Here is a 25,675-nt window from a genome sequence, read left to right as displayed (position 1 = left end):
GCCTTATGGGCCAAGGGGAGAGGGAACATCAGCCCACTAAGGGGCTGAGCGCCCCTCCCACCCCATCTCACGTAACCAGGAGAGGTGGGGGCGCCACCCCTAGGGCAGCCGCCCCTCCCGGCTTGGGGGGCAAGTTTCCTAGGGGGTGGGGGTGCCCAAACCCATCTAGGGTTTCCCCTGTGGCCGCCGACGACGCTTGTCCACGCGGCTCTCACAGCTCTGATTGATCGTTGGAGACCGGAGACCCATTCTTTCCATCTGCCATGCGGGGAGATGACGGTGACCCTAGAGGTCTGGGGGATGATTCCTGCAATGCCGATCAAGGTTCATGCACTCACCGGTCGAGTGGAGAGGGACAACTGGCAGGAGAGGGTCACCACCCTCATCGGTGACTGCCCCGGTGCCAAGAGTAACCGTACATCCGGTGTGCCGTCGATCTGGCTCTCGGAGCACCGGAAGACATGCCCCCAAGGCGTAGATGAGGCGACTGTGGAGTTGTACGCGAGGGCCTATCTGTGGTATATTCTCTCAGAGGTCGTGTTTCCAGACAGCTCCGGGAACTCTGCCAACTGGGCGTATCTGTTCTTCCTAGCGGACTGGGATGCAGGGTACAGTTGGGGGACGGCATCTCTCGCCTACCTATACCGTTCGGTAAGAGAGTGTCTAATTGCGTACCTACCTACGAAAGTGTATCCATGACATTTTCTTATATCTGATCCTCATTTGATGTTTTGCAGCTTGACGACGCAACGCAGAGGACGGGAGACAAGTCCAATATGGGTGGCTTTGTCTGGGCCTTCTCCATTTGGATGTGGGAGCGGCTGCCGGTGGGGCGTCCGGAGAAGTTGCGAAGACGCCCATGGGAAGACTATGGCGAAGAAGGCGACGAGACTCGAAACCCCACCGTAGCTTACGAGTGGGATGTTGTCAAACTCTACACGGGCCTAAACAAGACTTCGTACAAGACATACACCAACGAGTTGGACGCTTTGACGCATACGCAGGTATATGAACTCGCCCAACACCTTTCTCTTTGATTCCACTATTGACCGAGAGTGCGAACTTACCAAGGTATATGTAATAGGTAATCTGGTGGCCGTATCGACAAGAACGACAGTGGGACTTTGATCTGAACGTGATGTGTGATGCGGACCGTGGTCTCTGGCGGTGCATCGTGCCCATGATCTGTGTGTACGCCGTCGAGTGGCATTTGCCACAACGCGTGGCCACACAGTTTGGGATTTATCAGCATACCCCACCAGGCCAGCCCACCAATACCGGCGGCCACGCGCTCCACCTGTGAGCTCTTTGTTCTCCGTGAGATTATCATGTTTCTTGTTGCTTATGATGATCTCATTGCGCTTATGATGATTCTTGTTGCTTATGCCTTGCAGGAAGAGCCGGCAGAAGAATCAGTCGATCACAGACTGGGAAGAGGAGCATAAGACTCATGTGGAGGCGTGGGACCGACGGAGGTACCATAAAGACGTGGAGAGGAGAGTGACTAACTGGGATGATTACCTGGGCCGACACATGAGGTGGTACGATGATGGCCAGAAGCAACGTCTTCGTCTCAGGCCTCGATGGACGGCGGAAGACATCGCGGAGCTGGAGAGGGATGACCCCGATGAACAGGCATACCGGACCGGCATCAACAGAGTGGTAAGTTCGAACCGACGGTTGATTTTAAAATATTTTATTCGTCATCGTGACTGACTTATGCCGTTGCAGTCCGGTGAGCTGAACAGATGCATCTTCGATGCCTCAGATGCACTAGGTGATCTTCCCGGGAGCGTACAATCGGAGACCAGAGTTAGGGGGACGATGAAGGTACAATTTCAGCCTCCTCGGAACAAATGCATCTTGTTCACTTGTAGTCAGTCGATCTGATACTTATTATGACCTTGCTTCATTGTGAGTGCAGAAGTTCGTGCAGCGTTGTCGCAAGCTGGTAGGGCTGCTTGGGTGTGCTGGAGCTGGGTCAGTTGAAGCATATCAGCCTGTAGCCACACAGGGTCTCATCGGCTCATCGAGCCATGTTCCCTCGTCGTCTAGGTTGGTTGGGGAGGAGGAGGATGATGATGATGATGAGGAGGAGGAGGCCACATATGAAGAAGGGGAGGAGGAGGATGAGAGCAACGGGGAGGAGGAGTACGATGAAGATTATGGACCTCCACCAACTCAAACATCTCAAGCATCTCAGCTACCGAAGAAGAGGAATCCGAAGAAAAAGAATTTGCTGAGTCCGGACCCTTTCCAGAGACCGGTTCCTCGACGGCCCAAGAAGAAGACCGAAGAGACTCGTTTAAAGAGTAACGAGGACTGTACCTCCAAGAGGGGAAGGAGCAACTGATTATGCTCTTCGATAGTTGGCTCTTTTAGTTTGGTTGAACTTCATTTGGTTGAACTTGTCTAGTGGTTATGAAACTACATGGAACTATGTGTTTGCTATTTGTGGATCTATGTGTTTGCTATTTGTGAAACTATGTGGAACTCCGTTTACTAATTAGTTGAAGTTCGTTTGAAATGTTCTATGCACTTCATTTGTTAATGTGTATGTGATGCCCAAGTTTATTTGTTTGAGATCTGTGATATTGTTGTCATATTTGTAAAACTTGCTATAATATTACCGTCATATTGAATTTGAAAACAATAAAACACAGGACCCTACCGCCAAGGACCCTGGCGGTAGGGTCAGACAACCTACCACCAGGGCCCTTCCATTCTTGTTACAGAAACATTACACTGAAAAACACAGGACCCTACCGCCGTGGGCTCTGGCGGTAGGGTCGCACAGCCTACCGCCAGGCCCAATGGCGGTAGGGTGAACCTACCGCCAGGTCCACTGCACATTTCGTTACAGAAAGTTTGTACGGCAAAACCCTGCTACACCCTACCGCCAGGTGCTCTGGCGGTAGGTTTGGACAGCCTACCGCCAGGCCTCCTGGCGGTAGGTTTTTATCCATGTCAGCGCAGTCAAACGGCCGCCGTCCCCCTCCGTCGCACCCCTACCGCCATGGGCCGTGGCGGTAGGCTATCTAACCCTACCGCCAGTGGCCCTGGCGGTAGCAAAAGGGTCAAATCCCGAAATTTTTAGCAACCAGGGTCAGATCCTGTAATTCTTACCAAAAAGGGTGAAAACACGAAATTCGGCCCCACTATTTCACCGCTGGCAATGAACCCACCTGGTCTCCAGGTCACACGAGCCAGCCAGCCAGCCAGCGGACCGGCTGCTGCGGCAACAGGTGCAGACAGGAGATGATGAGAGCTGTGGCAGTTTCTGCCAAGCTTTGCTTTTGCTTTGTGATGAAACGGATTGCTTCTTTCTTTCTTTGTGGCAAACCCCCTTCCCATCTTTTTTTTGCTGATGGCAGAAAGAAGCCCAGTTGCCTCTGCTGTGATCTGATCCGCAACAGTGCCCTCATGGAATTTTACTTCATGTCAATCCCCAGCAAGTACGGCTGCATACCACCACACAACAACTAAATCTTTCTTTGACGGTGAAAAACAGTAGTAGTAATAGAATGCAATGACATGGGACTACTTTCTTTTATGGTGAAAAAAGGAGTCGATTGGTATCAGTTCCTCTTATGTTTATATCGTTTTTAGGGGGTGTTTGTTTTCAGGGATTTTTTGATGTAGGGACTAGAAAAAGTTCCTCTTAGAGACTTTTTAACCAAACAGGATTAAAAGTTGTTTTTTGGGATTAAATGAAAAAGACTCTCAAGGAGAGTTTTTTTGGGACTTTTCCAACAATGCCCCTCACTGCACCCATTGCCCCGCCGTCCCATGGTGTTGTTCGGTTGTTATTTTTTTTGTATACAAGGGGTAATATGGTCATTTAATATGGTCATTTAATAACCTCTAAGGAGGGACTAGGGACTTTTTAGTCCCTGGAAACAAACAGGGAGGGACTTTCTAGGGACTAGGGACTTTTTAGTTGGGACTAGAAAAAGTCCTAGGACTTATGAACCAAATAGGGCCTTAGTTGTTGATGTTTAAGAACTTGTTTGGTGACAAACACAGATGATCTTTTGGATGATGTGAAGCTCGTTTAATGTCCGTTTGCAGCCGATCTTGTTGCAGTTGTTTGATCATGTAGAATAGCTCACATTGTATGTATAATATGGACATAAGGTGCCAGATATAAGATACATGAATGTGAAAAGCAAAATATGAGGCGTGCCCGACGCGTCCGTAGACGTTTAAGGGTCCGAGTTATTAACTCTTCGCGGTTGTAGATGCTTTTACCCCGTTAGATTATAACCAAGAATGTCCAGTCAATTTTATTTTATTTACACTGTTTTAGCATGATGTTAGTCACATAGAGGTGCGGGACCACCACTTTCACACTAGCGTCGGCAACGCTGCAGATCCGGAGCTGCCCCCCGGTGTCCACCTTGGACAGCCCCAAGGCAAAGCGAAGGGCCAGCTCCTCATCGTACTCGAGGTCGGAGCCGGAGTGGCCGCTGGAACTCGACATTGCTCTCGATTGGATTGGAATGGAGGAGAGAAGAGGATAGGACGGAGCGAGAGAGGCGAGTGGATGACCTAGGGTTTGAAGTTGGAAGCCGGATTAGGGATTTATTGGGACAATTGTGGGATTGGTGGTGTGCCGGGCCTATCAGACGGACGCATCTAGGTGTGCCCTGTCCGCCCCATATCCACCCTAGATTTGAGCTATATACAAGGGGCCCCAAGCAGCTCGGACGTTTGAGGCCGGTTTAAGGCGTCTGGATGAGTCGATTTTTTGTGCCGGGACGATTTGAGATACGTTTGGGGCGTCAGACTGCAGATGCTCTAACATTAATAGGAGTAGTTGATCATACGAAATCAATCTTGTGTTTCCAAGCTCAAAGTGAATGGCATGCATTGTTCATAGTACAAGGCCCCAACTGACAAAATCAGAGGCAGTAAAAGAGGCATCTGCATTGTACTACCAGTGCAGAAAAGAAACTCCAAAAAAGACAAGAAACTTTTCCTCTTTCTTTCTGAAAAAGAAAACGACCACCTTCCATTTGCTCACGTCGGCCTTCCTTCCGTCTCGCCCCCACAAGATTGCACCAAAGACACATCACGGCAATGACAGGTGGTTTTGTGAAGAAGATCACTTTTTTTTTCAAGTTTTGTTGACGTGAAGTTGTGAGTAAAACCAAGGTCTGGGGTGTGTACTGTTGGAAAGACGTTTCACAAGCATCCACTGTTTCACCGTGGATTGGTTGCTGGCATGGTGCCATGATCCATGAGTACATGAACCAACCAACCAGAGGACCGGCAGTATCTACCATGCTTTTTGCTTCCTGCTTCTGGCTTCTTCCCATCTTTTGCTTATTGGTAGCCCAGCTGCATACCACCATGCCACAATAACACATTTTTATTTTAGGCGAAATAAACAGTAGATTGAGTCTACAGGGTAGGGCTACTTTTCTTTCTTTCATGGTGGATTGAGTCTACAGGTATCAATTTCATGTGACTACTAATATATCATGCTAAAAAAGTAGAAATTTCAGAAAAGTTGACAGCACATACTGGATTGAGAGGGACAAAGAAAAACTCTCCTTTGGAGCAGCATGGGTTTGAGAGAGCGACAGTAGTTGCACGGCCACGGATAGCTACAACCGCAGGTAATGCCAAGTGGGTAAAGTAAGATAACAGCAGGCCCGCCACACACACAATGAAGTTCAGGCCCCCTTGTGTCGCCCCTGCAGGCAACCCGGGGGGAAACCCTAGCCGCCGCTTCTCGCACCTCTTCTGCCCCTCTCCCTCCTCGCCGCGGTCCGCAGTGCCGCCGGGCGAAGCCTGGCGGGCTGGGCGGCGGCGGGGCTTCTCCCCATCCTTTTCGTCTTTGGCTGGTGCGGGACAGCGGGGTCGAGAGGAGCGCCGGGCGAACGTGGGGTTCGCCGACGCGTTGGGCGGGTCTACAGGCGGCGTCGTGCGCGGCGCGGTGGTGGCGCCCTACGTGTTGCGAGGTGGTGGCTGCGTTGGGAATGCCCGGTGGTCGCGAGGATCCATCTGGATCCCGTCTTCGGACTCCGTCGGCCGCCGCGGGGTGGTGATGGTCGTCACTGGCCACGTCGGACCGCTGGTTTCGGCGTCTGGAGATCTACAATGGGTTCTTCTCGATCCTCCTTTCTGGCGGGTCGAGCCCCATGGCTCCTGCATCTTCGCAGGTTTTGGATCGTGGCCCGTTGCCGGATCCGGAGCAGATGGAGGTTTGGTGGCATAGGATGGGGACCGGAGGAAACTTTGGTCGGCTAGGCCGGCCCGGCATCGGTGACGTTACTCGACGCTGTTACTCTCCGTGGAGGCGAAGCCGAGGTCTCTTCTATCCACCTCCGAACACCTCCCGGACGAAAGTCCAAAATTCAGTCTGGATTGGGCGGCGGCGGCGTCCTGCGCGTCGTATCCTCAATGAAGGCGCTGTCTTGGGAGGACCTGCTGCTCGGGGGACAGATGATGTGGATGGTGGGCTCCGAGTACCTCCAGCAGTGGCGACGGTGTGGAGGTTGCCAGGTGGTGCGGCGTTGTATCCACCGCATAGATGATGACGAGTTTTGGCGGCATGGTGCAACTGCATATCGACGACGGATGCGGCTGGATGGACGAGCGCGGGGCGGTGGAGCTGTCTGGCGCCATGGTGGCGTCGACGGCAGCGTGACCGGGCAAGGTAGATGCAGCAGTACAACACTGAAGATGGATTGGTGGCAGGTGACGGCAGCGGCCTCATACCCGACAGACGTTCTGGTTGAGGAGTGCGCCGGACTGATGGGTGCCCCATACCCGGCAGGCGTCCTGGTTGGGATCCCAGGTCTTAGATGTTAGGTTTGGATGCGAGGTCTGTTTGGTATTAGGCCCAAACTATCAGCGTCCTGGTTGGGGTCCTCCTCCTTTTCTAAAAAAAACACAGTGAAGTTCATTGAACCAAAGATACGTTGGTTTTCAGTTCAAAAAAAAAAGAAATATACATTGGTTTTGTAATGAAGAAGATCACAATTCTTTTGAAGGGTTTGCTTGAAAGAGACAAGATTCTTTTCAGGCGTTGTTTACATGACACTATTTCACCGTTAGGTTGTCGGAAAAACGTTTGAAATCTCCCTAAATCATCACCATTTACTGTTGATTGCCATTTTTTCACCGTTTAAATAAAATCTAACCGAAGCACCACCAGTATTTCACCGCTGGCGCAGGAGCCATGAGCCCGCCTGGTGCTTGAGATGGAGGTCGATCACACGAGCCAGCCAGCCAGCCAGCCAGCGGACCGGCTGCTGCTGCAGCAGGCGCAGACAGGAGATGATGAGAGCTGTGGCAGTTTGTACCACGTTTTTGCTTTCTGATGAAACGGATTGCCCCTTGCCGTCTTTTGCTCATGGGGTAGCCCGGCTGCCTCTGCTGTGATCGGTTCCGCAACAGTTCCCTGATGGAATTTTACTTCATGTCAATCCCCAGCAAGTACGGCCGCATACACCACCACGCAACAACGATATCTTTCTTGGTGAAAAACAGTAGGAATGTGATGACATGGGTGTGCATTTTGACAGTGGATTTCAGTCGACTGGCATCAGTTTCATGCGACAAATACGATGCTAAAAAAAGTGCAAACTAAAAAAAAATTTGATCTGATGGGGAAACATGAATAGGAGTACTGTTTCCAAACTCAAAGTACTACCAATCCTCTGTTTCCGACCTCAAAGTGAATGGCATGTAGGAGTACTGTTCATCATAGTACAAGGCCCCAACTGACAAAATCAGAGGCAGTAAAAGAGGCATCTGCATGGCATTGTACTACCAATGCAAAAAAGACAAGAAACCTTTTCCTCTTTCTTTCGGGAAAAGAAAACAACCACCTTCCTTTTGCTCACGTAGCCCTTCCCTCCGTCTCACCCCACAAGACTGCATTTTGGCATATGGCCTCTCTGTTCTTCCCATCGCCTCACCCCTAAACCCCAACCAAACCCCTCCCTCTCCGTCGCCGTCCGTCTCCACAGAGCTCCTTCGTCCCCGTCCACGGCCGCCTGCTGCTCGCTCTCCGGTAAGGGCAAGCCCTTCCCCCTCCCCCCTTTCGAGAACAGAAGAGTCGAGGACGCGCTGATCGTTTGTTGCCGCTGCTTGTTTGCAGGGTGGTAACCATGGCGCCTGCTACTCTGTCGCCGGAGGAAGGAGCCGTCGCCAGGAACGTCGACGGGGGGCACGGGAGCACCGCGGGAACTCCGGCACGGAGGGCACGGTCCTTGCACCCGGACGTGGCGGAGTTGCTCCAGCGATCCAGTCACCGGCGGACCAGGAAGAAGGCCTCGCCGACGGCGCGCGTGGCCAAGGGCGGGGAGGTGGGGCGCGCTCGGTACGACTACGTGTTCGAGCGCGAGGACGAGGACGAGGCGGGGCTCCCGGCGCCGCCTCGGCTGGTGTGGGCCAAGGTGCGGGGCTACCACTGGTGGCCGGCGCAGGTGTTCGACCCGGCGGACGCGTCGGCGCTCGCGCTCGGGGAGCGCCGGCGGCGCGGCGCCGCCCTGGTCGCCAACTTCTGGGAGCGGACGTTCGCGTGGGAGGACGACCCGGCCGCGCTCCGCCCGTTCCGCGAGGGGTTCCCGCGCTTCGCCGCGGTGGACCGCGCCCACGTCCCGCGCTGGGGCGCCCGCAGGACCATGTCCCCGTTCGCCTCCGCCGTGGACGCCGCGCTCGGCGAGGTCGCGCGCCGCGTCGACTTCGGCCTGTCCTGCGACTGCGCCATCAGCCGCGGCGTCGCCAAGCGGCAGGTGGTCGACAACGCCGGCGTCCGGGAGGGCGCGCACGGGGCCGTGGTGGACACCGCCTTCGCCCGGGACGCGTTCCGCGGCGAGGCGTTCGTCGAGTACCTCTCCGCGCTCGCCGTCGCGCCGCTCGCCGGAGCTGACCGGCTCGAGCTCACCGTCGCCACCGCGCAGCTCAGGGCCTTCACCCGGTGGAGGGGCACCGGAGGCCTCCCCGTGTACACGGTTTGGTACGGCATCCGCGACGTTGCCGATGGCGCCATGGGGGCCACGCCGGCACGCCGTGGCCGCGCCAGTGGCACCGCCAAGAGGGGACGGCCGAGGGGCGACAGTGCCGATGGCATATGGAAGGACTCAAGGTGCATCACCTGCGGCAGAGCAAGGGAGAGCGTGGAAGACGCCCAGGAGGTGGAGAACTACGAGCCGACCACAAAGATGGGGAAGCTCATGCGCAGGGCCGCACGCCGGATGTCGCTGTCGCCGCCGGTGACCCGCAGAGCCGACCGCGCCACGCCCACTCCTCCGGCGAACGCTGCTGTGGTGACACGGTGCACAAGCGCTGCTGCCGATCATGCCGCTCAGCTGCATGACGTCACCGTCACCACCGCTGCTCCTCCTCCGGCGAAGCCGCAGCACAAGGACGAGCAGCCTCGGCTGACCGGGCTGCTGCTGAACTTCACCGGCCCGACCGCCGTCCCTCCGGCGACCGACCTCGTCGACATCTTCAGCCGGTTCGGGCCCGTGGTGGAGGCCAGGCCGGAAGGCTTCTCCGTCGCCGTGGTGATCTTCGAGAGTAGCCTGGACGCCGCGGCGGCGTTCGCGGGCACGGCCAAGATCGGCGCCCTCAGCCCCAACCTCATCAGCTTCCGCCTCGCCTACTCGCTGTCCGCTCCCGCCGCGCAGGCCGATGATTCTCCGCAGAGCCCCATGAACGCCGATGAGATGGATCACCTGCTTGATGAGGCGGAGGGCATGGATCTCCTCGACCTCCTCGCAGTCGAAGCTCTTCACTAGCTGCCTCACTCAGACTCAGGTTTTGCAGAATCACTCTGGTCTCTTCTGCTCATCCCTGACAATGTACTCCCTTTCTTGTCTGCATCATGACACATTGTAGCATTTCCTGTTCTTGTGTTACTCAATGTCGATGCTGTTTTTCTCTTGCAGGTTAGTTATTTTGGATATGAGAAGACAATGGAAGAGTCTACATGTTCAAATCAAGCAAGAAAGTTTTTGAATCTTAGGCGATGATAACCTCTAGCAGGAAAAATAGTTCAGGAAGTAGTCAGTTGTGTTGCATCCATGTGGAGTGGTGAAGTAGAATCATCACACATCAGTTACATCTTTTTGGCCTGTCTTCTACTACATGTTAGTGAGTTATCTGTGGTGCAAAGACATCTAAGTCGATGATGATTTATATCCTATCTATCCATTTGGAATTTGGACTGTTGCTGTATTGCCTGCATTATAAGCTGGGTCATTTCGATCTAAAATTTGTAGCAGAAATTTGTTTCCATGTTTCTTTTTTGGCGATGAAAATTTGTTTCCATGCTGTGTTCAATTTTTGTCTGAAATGAATGATTATACCAGTCAACGCGTTTAGATACTTGTTATCCATATTAGAAACCTTGGTAATTGGTGCATCAGCGGTAATCCAGAGAAGAACCCAGGCTTATCTGCTCTCGGTGAACAGCAAATTCAAAAACGAATTCAATTTTTTATTAAAAAAATTTAGGCATCCAAGATGCTTGGGTTCGTGGCCGTTCTTTTTTCTTTGCCACGAGCTCCTCGGATGTCATTTTACCGTGAAAATTTGCATGCACCTGAGCGTCTTGGTTGATTAAAAAATTCAGGGTCCGTTTGGGAGCTCAGTTTTTTCGAAGTATTTTGAGAATACTTCAGTTTCTAAAAATACTAAAGTATTAAATACTTCAGGCTGTTTGGCCCCAACAAAAAATGCAGTTTTATATACTTCGGTATTGCTAGAAACTGCACTAATTTTGAAGTATGTAAAAAAGAGCTCCGGACCTCTTTTTTTAAAACTGAAGTATTTGTTGCCCGGGCATGTAAATACTTCAGTATCTGAATACTTCGATTTTAGAAAAACTTTGTTGCCAAACTAGGCCTCAGTTGTTTTGTTTTTTCTACTATTATTTTTGAATTTACTGTTCATGGACATGTGTAGATGAGACTCTTCTTCGAATCATTGTTCTCCATGCTTTTACTTTTGGCATAAATAAATGTCAAATTACACAACTTAATTCAATTCATCACAAGTTATGCGTGCTGCGAGAGACTCCCAGAACATAAAAAGGAGGACCGAACCGGGCCAGACCAGTGAACGGTCGGTTGGTCCATTGCAGAAAACCGGCGGACTTGCGTCCTGTACCGCATGAATCTAGGGAGATGGCTCCGGCACGAAGGAAGAGGGCCCACGGCAATTGGTACCATCTTGATATTAATGTATTACCCTACGTAAAAAAGAACTACTAAAATATCAACATGTTCGGAGTCACACATTGTCATTTCAATAACCTTTGATTATCAAACACCATTAACATATTTCCAGTGTTGGGGTTGTCAAGGTATCACGTTACAAACACCTTGACCGTTGCAGTAGCAAATCAAACCATGGCCTTGAGGCATGTGCTCACAGATACCTGAAGGTACTCATCCCACTAGTCTAGGGCACAGAAGCATCCTAGTAGCAGCCATGCACTTCTGGAGACCAGAGAACTCAATGTGTCCGATGACATCCTCTTTAGCTTGAAGTAAGCATCATAGGCACTGATGCCACTTCTTGAGCTTGCGTTCATTTTCCCCTTGAAGAGGAAAGGGTGATGCAACAAAGTAGAGATAACTATCTCCCTCAGTTAAGAACCAATGTATCAATCCAGTAGGAGGTACAAGCAAGCCCCCATAGATGCACCTCCACAAACTAGCAAACACTTGCACACAACGCGAAAAAAGGGTTGTCAATCCCTTCACAGTCACTAGCAAGAGTGAGATCTGATGGAGATAAAAGGCAAAATAAAGTAAATATAGATAAATTGCAGTAAGGTGTTTTGGGTTTTTGGTTTTATAGATCTGAAAATATATGATAAGAAATAGACCCCGAGGGCCATAGTTTTCACTAGAGGGATAGATCCAATTAATATGGTAAAAAACATCTTTTTATCCTTAATGGCAACAATACAAATGCGTGCCTCGCTACCCCTACTGTCACTGGGTGAGGACACCGCAAGGTTGAACCCATCACAAAGCACCTCTCCCATTGCAAGAAAAAGCAATCTAGTTGGCCAAACCAAATCGATAGATCAGAGAGAGATGCAAAGCTATCTTAATCATGTATAAAAGAGTTCAGAGAAGACTCAAATAATATTCATAAATAATCTGACCATCAATCCACAATTCATCGAATCTCAACAAACGCACCGCAAAAGAAGATTACCTCGAATAAATCTCCAAAAACGAGGAGAACATTGTATTGAAGATCAAAGAGAGAGAGAAGAAGCCATCTAGCTACTAGCTGTGGACCCGTAGATCTGTGGTAAACTACTCACACATCATCGGAAGGGCAACAAGGTTGGTGTAGAGGCCCTTCGTGATCGAATCCCCCTCTGGCAGAGTGCCAGAAAAGGCCCCAAGATGGGATCTCACGAGAACAGAATCTTACGGCGGCGACAAAGTATTTTTGGTGTGCCCTCTGATGTAAGGGGAATATTTGGGTATTTATAGAGCCGGGATTAGGGTTAGGAGGTGTGCGAGGGCCCCACAAGCCTAGGGCGCCCCCGGGGCACGCCCTGAGGGCTTGTGGCTCCCTCGTGGGTCTTCTGGTCTCTTCCCGAAGCTTCATGGTTGTCTTCTGGTCCAGGAAAAATCCTCAAAAAGTTTCGTTCTGTTTGAACTCCGTTTGGTATTGATTTCTGTAGAAGACAAAAACAAGGAAAAAAACAGCAACTGGCACTGGGCACTGGGCACTAGGTTAATAGGTTAGTCCCAGAAAATGATATAAAATATCATATTAATGCATATACAACATCCAAGATAGATAATATAATAGCATGGAAAAATAAAAAATTATAGATATGTTGGAGACGTATGAAGCATCCCAAGCTTAATTCATGCTCGTCCTCGGGTAGGTAAATGGCAAAAACAGAATTTTTTATGTGGAATGCTACCTAACATATAATTCAATGTAATTTTTCTTATTGTGGCATGAAAATTCATATCCATAAGATTCAAAAAAATAATTTAATATTGACATAAAACAATAATACTTCAAGCGTACTAATAAAGCAATCATGTATTCTCAAAATATCATGGCTGAAGAAAGTTATCCCTACAAAATCATATAATCTTGTCATGCTCTATCTTCATCAAACATTCTTTTTTTCTTCAGTTGCAATGGAATACCGTCCTCCTAATGGTTTCATGAGCTTCCTTCAGGTCCAAAATCATCCCAACATCACCTTCCAGCCCCTCAACAACTTGGTTTTCAATATCTGATGTTCTGCACATAGCAGCCGCCGCCATCATCCAGGTACCACCCTCTTCCATCAATGTCTGATCCCAGGACCTCAACTCCATCGAACAAGCGAAAACGAGTCACAGTCGATGTGGAAGCATATGATGAAAATAGGCTGAGGTTGTACTATACAAAACATGAGGATATCAGATTGGTAAGCCCCCCAAATCCTCTTATTCTTGTCAAGTAGACATCAAACATAACTCATGTTTTGCTACCTAAGAATTTATCTTGGCTAGTTCTCCTAGTTTTATACTCTTGGACATGCATCTTGTCTTTTGTTTAGTCAAATTTAACAGTATGCTTACTTCCTTTTGTGCAGGTGAGTGCTTGGTTGTGCAACTCTGTGAATCCAATCGATGGGAATGCAAAGAAGGGAGAATACTACTTGAAGGAGGTTGCTGATACATACAACAACACAACCGAGAGTGATCGACATAGGGACGTGAAGCACCTCAAGAACCATTGATACAAAACAACAAAGAAGGTAACCTCTTTCAATGGCTGCTATAACAAGACGGGAAACACCTATGCGAGTGGCCACTGTGATAAACAATTTATGCAACAAGTTGTAGACCTGCACCACAGCCGCAATGGACACACCAGTTCATGTATGTGCATTGGTGCGAAGCTGTGAAAGACATCCAAAAGTGGAAGATTCATGTATACACAGAAGGGGATGGAACAATGAGGTCAGCACCAATACCAACTGAGACTGCTCAGCGTCCCCCAGGAACAAAGAGGAAGAAGAAAGCTACATGAAAGGATAAGGAAGCCCATACTGAAAGATCGTGGATGTCGCCTAGAGGGGGGGGTGAATAGGCGCTTTAAACTAATTACGGTTTAGGCTAGAACAAATGCGGAATAAACCTAGCGGTTAATTTGTCAAGCACAAAACCTACAACAACTAGGCTCACCTATGTGCACCAATAACTTATGCTAAGCAAGATAAACTACTAGGTGATAGCAAGATATATGATAAGAAACAATATGGCTATCACAAAGTAAAGTGCATAAGTAAAGAGCTCGGGTAAGAGATAACCGAGGCACGCGGAGACGACGATGTATCCCGAAGTTCACACCCTTGCGGATGCTAATCTCCGTTTGGAGCGGTGTGGAGGCACAATGCTCCCCAAGAAGCCACTAGGGCCACCGTAATCTCCTCACGCCCTCGCACAATGCAAGATGCCGTGATTCCACTAAGGGACCATTGAGGGCGGTCACCGAACCCGTACAAATGGCAACCCTTGGGGGCGGTCACCGAACCCGTACACTTTGGCAACCCTTGGGGGCGGTCACCGGTACCCGTCAAATTGCTCGGGGCGATCTCCACAACCTAATTGGAGACCCCGACGCTTGCCCGGAGCTTTACACCACAATGATTGAGCTCCGAACAACACCAACCGTTTAGGGCGCCAAGGCACCCAAGAGGAACAAGCTCTAGGGTGCCCAAACACCCAAGAGTAATAAGCTTCTCAAACTTCACTTCCACGTATCACCGTGGAGAACTCAAACCGATGCACCAAATGCAATGGCAAGGGCACACAGAGTGCCCAAGTCCTTCTCTCTCAAATCCCACCGAAGCAACTAATGCTAGGGAGGAAAATGAGAGGAAGAACAAGAAGGAGAACACCAAGAACTCCAAGATCTAGATCCAAGGGGTTCCCCTCACAAAGAGGAGAAAGTGATTGGTGGAAACGTGGATCTAGATCTCTTCTCTCTTTTCCCTTAAGAACTAGCAAGAATCATTGGAGGGATTGAGAGTTAGAAATCTTTAAGAAGGTCAACAATGGGGGAAGAACACGAGCTCAAAGGATAAAGTTCATTGGGGAAGAAGACCCCCTTTTATAGGTGGGGAAAAATCCAACCGTTATGCTCACAGCCCGCACAGAGCGGTACTACCGCTCCAAGGAGCGGTACTACCGCTAGGGCGGAAGTACCCCTTTGAAAAACAACAGCGAGGAGGCAAAAGGCCAGAAGAACCGCCGGAGCGGTACTACCGCTCGTCCTCACGGTACTACCGCTCGACCTCACGGTACTACCGCAAATGGTAGCGGTACTACTGCTTGCGAGCGGTACTAAAAAATACATCCGGGCCTACCACCGCAAGACTTGGGACGAGTTTTTGGTCCGGAGCGGTACTACCGCTGTAGGAGCCACGGTAGTACTGCTCTGGAGCGGTAGTAAAAAATTACATCCGCTCCAATTCGCGGTAGTACCGCTGCAGCCTTTTCAGAACACCAAAACTGCCACAACTTTTGCAAACGGACTCCGAATTCGATGAAACCAAGTTTGTTGGAAAGCTAGCAACAAGGGCTAACACAATCTTCAAAGAAATATCAATAAGAAGCAAATTAGAAAAGGCCCATAAGAAAATGGTGAGGACCCTTCCTCGGATAAGACCGGTAAAACCTACAACACCGAAAACATCATAGAAGACGCATGCGAACTCCGTTTTCGATGAACTCAAGCTTGTCATCAAGATGACCATAAGCTCTAAGACTCACAAAGAGAACCAAACAAGAACCAAGAAACATGATGCAAGGATGCAATGGTTTGAGCTCTCGACGAACGATACGATCAAGCTACTCACTTGAGAGCCCCCCTTGATAGTACGGCTATCGATCCTATAACCCGGTCTCCCAACTACCACCATGAGACCGGTAAAATAGAAAACCTATCAAGGGCAAACCTTTGCCTTGCACATGATCCACTTGAGTTAGATTATGACGATCTTGTCCTCCTCAAGATGGACCACCTTTCTTTATTGCGTTGGGTCGATGAAGACTAGATGATTGCTCCCCCATACTCCACTATGGGTGAGCCACTCTTCGGCACATCTTCACGAGTCCATTGACACCACAATGGATGGCAAGCTTCAAGCACTTGATCTCTTCGTGATTCTCCACTTGAAATTGCACACGGCAATCTTGATGGCGATCACCACTTGATGTCATCCTTCCCATGGGTTGTATGATATCATCCTCTTAACGTAAGCCCATGGACACGTACCTAACCCCACATAGACTCTCACATAGACCATGGGTTAGTACACAAAGTGCAATGGACAATGCTTATCATACCATGGGATCACTTGATCCCTCTCGGTACATCTTCTACTCTTTGTGAGTTGATCAACTTGATTCACTCTTGACTTAGTCTTGATCAACCTTGAATCTTTCCAACTCTCTTCGTTTGGATGATGTCTTGAAGGTAAACATGAATGATCACACAATCTTCTTCTTCAAGACATGCTTGCAATAAGCTCAACTCTCAAATGACCAATCTTTGGATAATTCCTTGAATAGCACCTTGGTCGACACAAACTCTCAATGAAACCAACACATGTACTCCAAGAAAAGCCTATGGACAAAACCTTCAAATATAACTCAAGGAAACCATTAGTCCATAGAGATTGTCATCAATTACCAAAACCAAACATGGGGGCACCGCATGTTCTTTCAATCTCCCCCATTTTGGTAATTGATGACAATCACTTTCACGAGAGTTTATACAAGGAATTATGCATCACCAAGCAATGCAACAACCAATAATGCATGTGTATGAGATGCAAATGCTTAGGAACAAAACCAAAGCAAGGAGAAAACTCTGAAGACTTCTCCACAAAACTCTCTGAAACTTCTCCCCCATTGGCATCGATTGCCAAAATGGGCGAAAAGCATAGAAGGCCAATATAAATTGTGTTCCTCCATAAATTGTGTATTTCTCAACAAGAGAGTGGAATGCAATACACATATCCAACGGTAATACTTGGAGGAAGACCAACTATATTGAGGCACCAAGATTGCTAAAGGAATGATATGCCACAAGGACATAACAAAGAGAGAAACAAGCAATCAAGCAATCAAAAGATACCAATTGAAGCAAGCTATCAAAAGATACCAATTGAACCAACTAGGCCAAAGATCCTACGAGCTACATGAATAAAAGATATTATGATATTAGCAAAGGAGTGTTCTAAAGAAACTAGAGAGGCTCCCCATGATTTGTGTGTTGGGGAACGTAGCAATAATTCAAAATTTTCCTACGTGTCACCAAGATCAATCTATGGAGTCATCTAGCAACGAGGGAGGAGTGGATCTACATACCCTTGTAGATCGCGCGCGGAAGCGTTCAAGAGAACGGGGTTGATGGAGTCGTACTCGTCGTGATCCAAATCACCGATGATCCTAGCGCCAAACGGACGGCACCTCCGCGTTCAACACACGTACGGAGCAGCGACGTCTCCTCCTTCTTGATCCAGCAAGGGGGAGGAGAGATTGATGGAGATCCAGCAGCACGGCGGCGTGGTGGTGGAAGTAGCGGGATTCCAACAGGGCTTCGCCAAGCGCTGCGGGAGGAGGGAGATGTGTCACGGGAGGGAGAGGGAGGCGCCAGGGCTTAGGTATGGCTGCCCTCCCTTCCCCCCACTATATATAGGGCCAAGGGAGAGGGGGGGGGGCGCAGCCTTGGCCCTTCCTCCAAGGAAGGGTGCGGCTAGGGAGGAGTCCATCCTCCCCAAGGCACCTAGGAGGTGCCTTCCCCCTTTAGGACTCTTCCTTTCCCTTATCTCTTGGCGCATGGGCCTCTTGGGGCTGGTGCCCTTGGCCCATATAGGTCAAGGCGCACACCCCTACATCCCATGTGGCCCCCCGGGGCAGGTGGACCCCCGGACCCCTTTCGGCACTCCCGGTACAATACCGATAATGCGCGAAACTTTTCCGGTGACCAAAACAAGACTTCCCATATATAAATCTTGACCTCCGGACCATTCCGCAACTCCTCGTGACGTCCGGGATCTCATCCGGGACTCCGAACAACTTTCGTGTTACCGCATACTAATATCTCTATAACCCTAGCGTCATCGAACCTTAAGTGTGTAGACCCTACGGGTTCGGGAACCATGCAGACATGACCGAGATGACTCTCCGGTCAATAACCAACAGCGGGATCTGGATACCCATGTTGGCTCCCACATGTTCCACGATGATCTCATCGGATGAACCACGATGTCAAGGACTTAATCAATCCCGTATACAATTCCCTTTGTCTAGCGGTACGATACTTGCCCGAGATTCGATCGTCGGTATCCCGATACCTTGTTCAATCTCGTTACCGGCAAGTCTCTTTTACTCGTTCCGTAACACATCATCCCATGATCAACTCCTTGATCACATTGTGCACATTATGATGATGTCCTACCGAGTGGGCCCAGAGATACCTCTCCGTTTACACGGAGTGACAAATCCCAGTCTCGATTCGTGCCAACCCAACAGACACTTTCGGAGATACCTGTAGTGTACCTTTATAGCCACCCAGTTACGTTGTGACGTTTGGCACACCCAAAGTATTCCTACGGTATCTGGGAGTTGCACAATCTCATGGTCTAAGGAAATGATACTTGACATTAGAAAAGCTTTAGCATACGAACTACACGATCTTTGTGCTAGGCTTAGGATTGGGTCTTGTCCATCACATCATTCTCCCAATGATGTGATCCCGTTATCAACGACATCCAATGTCCATGGTCAGGAAACCGTAACCATCTATTGATCAACGAGCTAGTCAACTAGAGGCTTACTAGGGACATGGTGTTGTCTATGTATCCACACATGTATCTGAGTTTCCTATCAATACAATTCTAGCATGGATAATAAACGATTATCATGAACAAGGAAATATAATAATAACCAATTTATTATTGCTTCTAGGGCATATTTCCAACATTCTCCCACTTGCACTAGAGTCAATAATCCAGTTCACATCGCTATGTGATTAACACTCAAGGTCACATCCCCATGTGACTAACACCCAAGAGTTTACTAGAGTCAATAATCTAGTTCACATTACCATGTGATTAACACTTGATGAGTTCTGGTTTTGATCATGTTATGCTTGTGAGAGATGTTATAGTCAACGGGTCTGAATCTTTCAGATCCGTGTGTGCTTTACAAATCTCTATGTCATCTCCCAGATGCAGCTACCACGTTCTATTTGGAGCTATTCCAAATAACTGTTCTACTATACGAATCCAGTTTACTACTCAGAATAATCTGGATTAGTGTCAAAGTTTGCATCGGTGTAACCCTTTACGACGAACTCTTTTACCGCCTCCATAATCGAGAAAATTCCTTAGTCCACTAGTTACTAAGGATAATTTTGACCGCTGTCCTGTGATCCATTCTTGGATCACTCTTGTACCCCTTGACTGACTCATGGCAAGGCACACTTCAGGTGCGGTACACAGCATAGCATACTGTAGAGCCTACGTCTAAAGCATAGGGGACGACCTTCGTCCTTTCTCTCTATTCTGCCGCGGTCGAGCTTTAAGTCTTAACTTCATACCTTACAACTCAGGCAAGAACTCCTTCTTTGACTAATCCATCTTGAACACCTTCAAGATCATGTCAAGGTATGTGCTCATTTGAAAGTACCATTATGCGTTTTGATCTTATCCTTATAGATCTTGATGCTCAATGTTCAAGTAGCTTAATCCAGGCTTTCCATTGAAAAACACTTTCCAAATAACCCTATATGCTTTCCAGAAATTCTACGTCATTTCTGATCAACAATATGTCAACAACATATATTCATCAGAAATTCTATAGTGCTCCCACTCACTTCTTTGGAAATACAAGTTTCTCATAAACTTTGTATACACCCAAAATCTTTGATCATCTCATCAAAGCATACATTCCAACTCCGAGATGCTTACTCCAGTCCTTAGAAGGATTGCTGGAGCTTTGCATACTTATTAGCATCTTTCAGGATTGACAAAACCTTCCGGTTGTATCACATACAACCTTTCCTCAAGAAAATCGTCGAGGAAACAATGTTTTGACATCCTATCTGCAAGATTTCATAAATAATGCAGTAATCGCTAATATAATTCCAACAGACTCTTAGCATCGCTACGAGTGAGAAAGTCTCATCGTAGTCAACTCCTTGAACTTGTCGGAAAACATCTTAACAACAAGTCGAGCTTTCTTAATGGTGATACTTACCATCATTGTCCGTCTTCCTTTTAAAATTCATATGTACGTAACAGCCTTACGACCATCAAGTAGTTCTTCCAAAGTCTACACTTTGTTTTCATATATGGATCCTCTCTCGGATTATATGGCCTCAAGCCATTTTGGAATCCAGGCCCACCATCGCTTCTCCATAGCTCGTAGGTTCATTGTTGTCTAGCAACATGACTTCCAAGACAGGATTACGTACCACTCTGAAGTAGTACGCATCCTTGTCATCCTACGAGGTTTAGGAGTGACTTGATCCGAAATATCATGATCAATATCATAAGCTTCCACTTCAATTGGTGTAGGTGCCACAGGAACAACTCTTTGTGCCCTGCTATACACTAGTTGAAGTGACGGTTCAATAACCTCATCAAGTCTCCACCATCCTCCCACTCAATTCCTTCGAGAGAAAATTTTCCTCGAGAAAGGACCCGATTCTAGACACAATCCCTTATTGCTTTCGGATCTGAGACAGGAGGTATACCCAACTGTTTTGGGTGTCCTATGAAGATGCATTTATCCGCTTTGGGTTCGAGCTTATCAGCCTGAAACTTTTTCACATAAGCATCGCAGCCCCAAACTTTCAAGAAATGACAGCTTAGGTTTCTCTAAACCATAGTTCATACGGTGTCATCTCATCGGAATTACGTGGTGCCCCTTTTAAAGTGAATGTGGTTGTCTCTAATGCCTAACCCATAAATTATCGTGGTAATTCGATAAGAGACATCATGGTACGCATCATATCCAATAGGGTGCAGTTATGATGTACGGACACACCATCACACCATGGTGTTCTTGGATGTATTGGTTGTGAAACAATTTCCACAATGTCTTAATTCTGTGCCAAACTCGTAGTTCAGATATTCATCTCTACGATCATATCATAGACATTTTATCCTCTTGTCACGACGATCTTTCAACTTCACCCTGAAATTACTTGAACCTTTCAATAATTCAGACTCGTGATTCATCAAGTAAATGTACTCAATATCTACTCAAATCATCTGTGAAGTAAGAACATAACGATACTCACTACACGCCTCAGCACTTATTGGACCGCACACATCAAAATGTATTACTTCCAACAAGTTGCTTTCTAGTTCCATTTTACTGAAAACGAGGCTTTCAGTCATCCTGCCCATGTGGTATGATTTGCATGTCTCAAGTGATTCAAAATCAAGTGAGTCCAAACGGTCCATTTGCATGGAGTTTTTTCATGCATATACACCAATAGACATGGTTCGCATGTCTCAAACTTTTCAAAAACAAGTGAGCCCAAAGATCCATCAACATGGAGCTTCTTCATGCGTTTTATACCGATATGACTTACGTGGCAGTGCCACAAGTAGGTGGTACTATCATTACTATCTTATATCTTTTGGCATGAACATGTGTATCACTACGATCGAGATTCAATAAACCATTCATTTTAGGTGCAAGACCATTGAAGGTATTATTCAAATAAACAGAGTAACTATTATTCTCTTTAAATGAATAACCGCATTGCGATAGACATAATCCAATCATGTCTATGATCAACGCAAACACCAAATAACAATTATTTAGGTTTAACACCAATCTCGATGGTAGAGGGAGCGTGCGATGCTTTGATCATATCAACATTGGAAACACTTCCAACACATATCGTCAGCTCACCTTTAGCTAGTCTCCGTTTATTCCGTAGCTTTTATTTCGAGTTACCAACATTTAGCAACCGAACCAGTATCTAATACCCTGGTGCTACTAGGAGTACTAGTAAAGTACACATTAACACAATGTATATCCAATATACTTCTATCGACCTTGCCAGCCTTCTCATCTACCAAGTATCTAGCGTAATTCTGCTCCAGTGGCTGTTCCCCTTATTACAGAAGCACTTAGTCTCGGGTTTGGGTTCAACCTTGGGTTTCTTCACTAGAGCAGCAGCTGATTTGCCATTTCATGAAGTATCCCTTCTTGCCCTTGCCCTTCTTGAAACTAGTGGTTTCACCAACCATCAACAATTGATGCTCCTTCTTGATTTCTACTTTTGTGGTGTCAAACATCGCGAATATCTCAAGGATCATCATATATGTCCCTGATATATTATAGTTCATCACGAAGCTCTAGCAGCTTGGTGGTAATGACTTCGGAGAACTATCACTATTTCATTTGGAAGATCAACTCCCACTTGATTCAAGCGATTGTTGTACTCAGACAATCTGAGCACAAGCTCAACAATTGAGCTTTTCTCCCTTAGTTTGCAGGCTAAGAAAATCATCGGAGGTCTTATACCTCTTGACGTGGGCACGAGCCTGAAATCCCAATTTCAGTCCTTGGAACATCTCATATGTTCGGCGATGTTTCAAAAACCATCTTTGGTGCCTCAATTCTAAACAATTTAGCATTACGCACTGAACTATCATGTAGTCATCAAAACGTGTATGTCAGATGTTCGCAACATCCACAGACGACGTTCGAGGTTCAGCACACTGAGCGGTGCATTAAGGACATAAGCCTTCTACTGTCTGCATAAATGCTACTACCAACTTTCAACTAATTTTTCTCTAGGAACATATCTAAACAGTAGAACTGAAGCACGAGCTACGACATAATTTGCGAAGATCTTTTGACTATGTTCAGGATAATTAAGTTCATCTTATGAACTCCCACTCAGATAGACATCCCTCTAGTCATCTAAGTGATTACATGATCTGAGTCAACTAGGCTGTGTCCGATCATCACGTGAGACGGACTAGTCATCATCGGTGAACATCTTCATGTTGATCATATCTACCATACGACTCATGCTCGACCTTTCGGTCTCTTGTGTTCCGAGGCCATGTCTGTACATGCTAGGCTCGTCAAGTCAACCTAAGTGTTTCACGTGTGTAAATCTGTCTTACACCCGTTGTATGTGAACGTTAGAATCTATCACACCCGATCATCACGTGGTGCTTCGAAACAACGAACTGTCGCAACGGTGCACAGTTAGGGGGAACACTTTCTTGAAATTATTATGAGGGATCATCTTATTTACTACCGTCGTTCTAAGTAAACAAGATGTAAAAACATGATAAACATCACATGCAATCAAATAATAGTGACATGATATGGCCAATATCATATAGCTCCTTTGATCTCCATCTTGGGGCTCCATGATCATCTTGTCACCGGCATGACACCATGATCTCCATCATCATGATCTCCATCATCGTGTCTCCATGAAGTTGCTCGCCAACTATTACTTCTACTACTATGGCTAACACGTTTAGCAATAAAGTAAAGTAATTTACATGGCGTTTCTCAATGACACGCAGGTCATACAAAAAAATAAAGACAACTCCTATGGCTCCTGCCGGTTGTCATACTCATCGACATGCAAGTCGTGATTCCTATTACAAGAACATGATCAATCTCATACATCACATATCATTCATCACATTCTTCTTGGCCATATCACATCACATAGCATACCCTGCAAAAACAAGTTAGACGTCCTCTAATTGTTGTTTGCATGTTTTACGTGGCTGCTATGGGTTTCTAGCAAGAACGTTTCTTACCTACGCAAAAACCACAATGTGATATGCCAATTGCTATTTACCCTTCATAAGGACCCTTTTCATCGAATCCGATCCGACTAAAGTGGGAGAGACAGACACCCGCTAGCCACCTTATGCAACTAGTGCATGTTAGTCGGTCGAACCAGTCTCACGTAAGAGTACGTCTAAGGTCGGTCCGGGCCGCTTCATCCCACAATGTCGCCAAATCAAGATTGGACTAGTAACGGTGAGCATATTGAACAAAATCAACGCCCACAACTACTTTGTGTTCTACTCGTGCATAGAAACTACGCATAGACCTAGCTCATGATGCCACTGTTGGGGAACGTAGCAATAATTCAAAATTTTCCTACGTGTCACCAAGATCAATCTATGGAGTCATCTAGCAACGATGGAGGAGTGGATCTACATACCCTTGTAGGTCGCGCGCGGAAGCGTTCAAGAGAACGGGGTTGATGGAGTCGTACTCGTCGTGATCCAAATCACCGATGATCCTAGCGCCGAACGGACGGCACCTCCGCGTTCAACACACGTACGGAGCAGCGATGTCTCCTCCTTCTTGATCCAGCAAGGGGGAGGAGAGGTTGATGGAGATCCAGCAGCACGACGGCGTGGTGGTGGAAGTAGCGGGATTCCAACAGGGCTTCGCCAAGCGCTGCGGGAGGAGGGAGATGTGTCACGGGAGGGAGAGGGAGGCGCCAGGGCTTAGGTATGGCTGCCCTCCCTTCCCCCACTATATATAGGGCCAAGGGAGAGGGGGGCGCAGCCTTGGCCCTTCCTCCAATGAAGGGTGCGGCTAGGGAGGAGTCCATCCTCCCCAAGGCACCTAGGAGGTGCCTTCCCCCTTTAGGACTCTTCCTTTCCCTTATCTCTTGGCGCATGGGCCTCTTGGGGCTGGTGCCCTTGGCCCATATAGGTCAAGGCGCACACCCCTACAGCCCATGTGGCCCCCTGGGGCAGGTGGACCCCCCTTGGTGGACCCCCGGACCCCTTTCGGCACTCCCGGTACAATACCGATAATCCGCGAAACTTTTCCGGTGACCAAAACAAGACTTCCCATATATAAATCTTTACCTCCGGACCATTCCACAACTCCTCGTGACGTCCGGGATCTCATCCGGGACTCCGAACAACTTTCATGTTACCGCATACTAATATCTCTATAACCCTAGCGTCATCGAACCTTAAGTGTGTAGACCCTACGGGTTCGGGAACCATGCAGACATGACCGAGATGACTCTCCGGTCAATAACCAACAGCGGGATCTGGATACCCATGTTGGCTCCCACATGTTCCACGATGATCTCATCGGATGAACCACGATGTCAAGGACTTAATCAATCCCGTATACAATTCCCTTTGTCTAGCGGTACGATACTTGCCCGAGATTCGATCGTCGGTATCCCGATACCTTGTTCAATCTCGTTACCGGCAAGTCTCTTTTACTCGTTCCGTAACACATCATCCCATGATCAACTCCTTGATCACATTGTGCATATTATGATGATGTCCTACCGAGTGGGCCCAGAGATACCTCTCCGTTTACACGGAGTGACAAATCCCAGTCTCGATTCGTGCCAACCCAACAGACACTTTCGGAGATACCTGTAGTGTACCTTTATAGCCACCCAGTTACGTTGTGACGTTTGGCACACCCAAAGTATTCCTACGGTATCTGGGAGTTGCACAATCTCATGGTCTAAGGAAATGATACTTGACATTAGAAAAGCTTTAGCATACGAACTACACGATCTTTGTGCTAGGCTTAGGATTGGGTCTTGTCCATCACATCATTCTCCCAATGATGTGATCCCGTTATCAACGACATCCAATGTCCATGGT

General features: G+C 48.0%; 1 protein-coding gene and 2 pseudogenes across 2 annotated transcripts; all 3 read left to right on the top strand.

Moving 5' to 3' along the window:
• Nucleotides 1-1,138: 1,138 nt before the first annotated feature.
• LOC147989882 (uncharacterized) lies at nt 1,139-2,353 on the top strand (annotated as a pseudogene).
• Nucleotides 2,354-7,896: 5,543 nt separating this feature from the next.
• LOC125551147 (uncharacterized) lies at nt 7,897-10,241 on the top strand. Of its 2 annotated transcripts, none has more exons than XM_048714334.2 (3): nt 7,897-8,029; nt 8,117-9,780; nt 9,912-10,241. In XM_048714334.2, the coding sequence occupies exon 2, from the start codon at nt 8,127-8,129 to the stop codon at nt 9,759-9,761; it is 1,635 nt and encodes a 544-aa protein (XP_048570291.2). In that variant the 5' UTR covers nt 7,897-8,029; nt 8,117-8,126; the 3' UTR covers nt 9,762-9,780; nt 9,912-10,241. The 2 variants fall into 2 exon arrangements, with proteins under 2 accessions (XP_048570291.2, XP_048570338.2); XM_048714381.2 differs by having other exon boundaries at nt 8,117-9,799.
• Nucleotides 10,242-13,151: 2,910 nt separating this feature from the next.
• Nucleotides 13,152-25,675, top strand: part of LOC147989881 (uncharacterized) — a 33,174-nt pseudogene continuing 20,650 nt past the window's right edge.

Source organism: Triticum urartu, chromosome 1A (assembly GCF_056163025.1).
Source record: "Triticum urartu cultivar PI428250 chromosome 1A, HENAU_Tu73, whole genome shotgun sequence".
NCBI classification, from domain to species: domain Eukaryota; kingdom Viridiplantae; phylum Streptophyta; class Magnoliopsida; order Poales; family Poaceae; genus Triticum; species Triticum urartu.
This window is presented reverse-complemented; position numbering and strand designations above follow the sequence as displayed.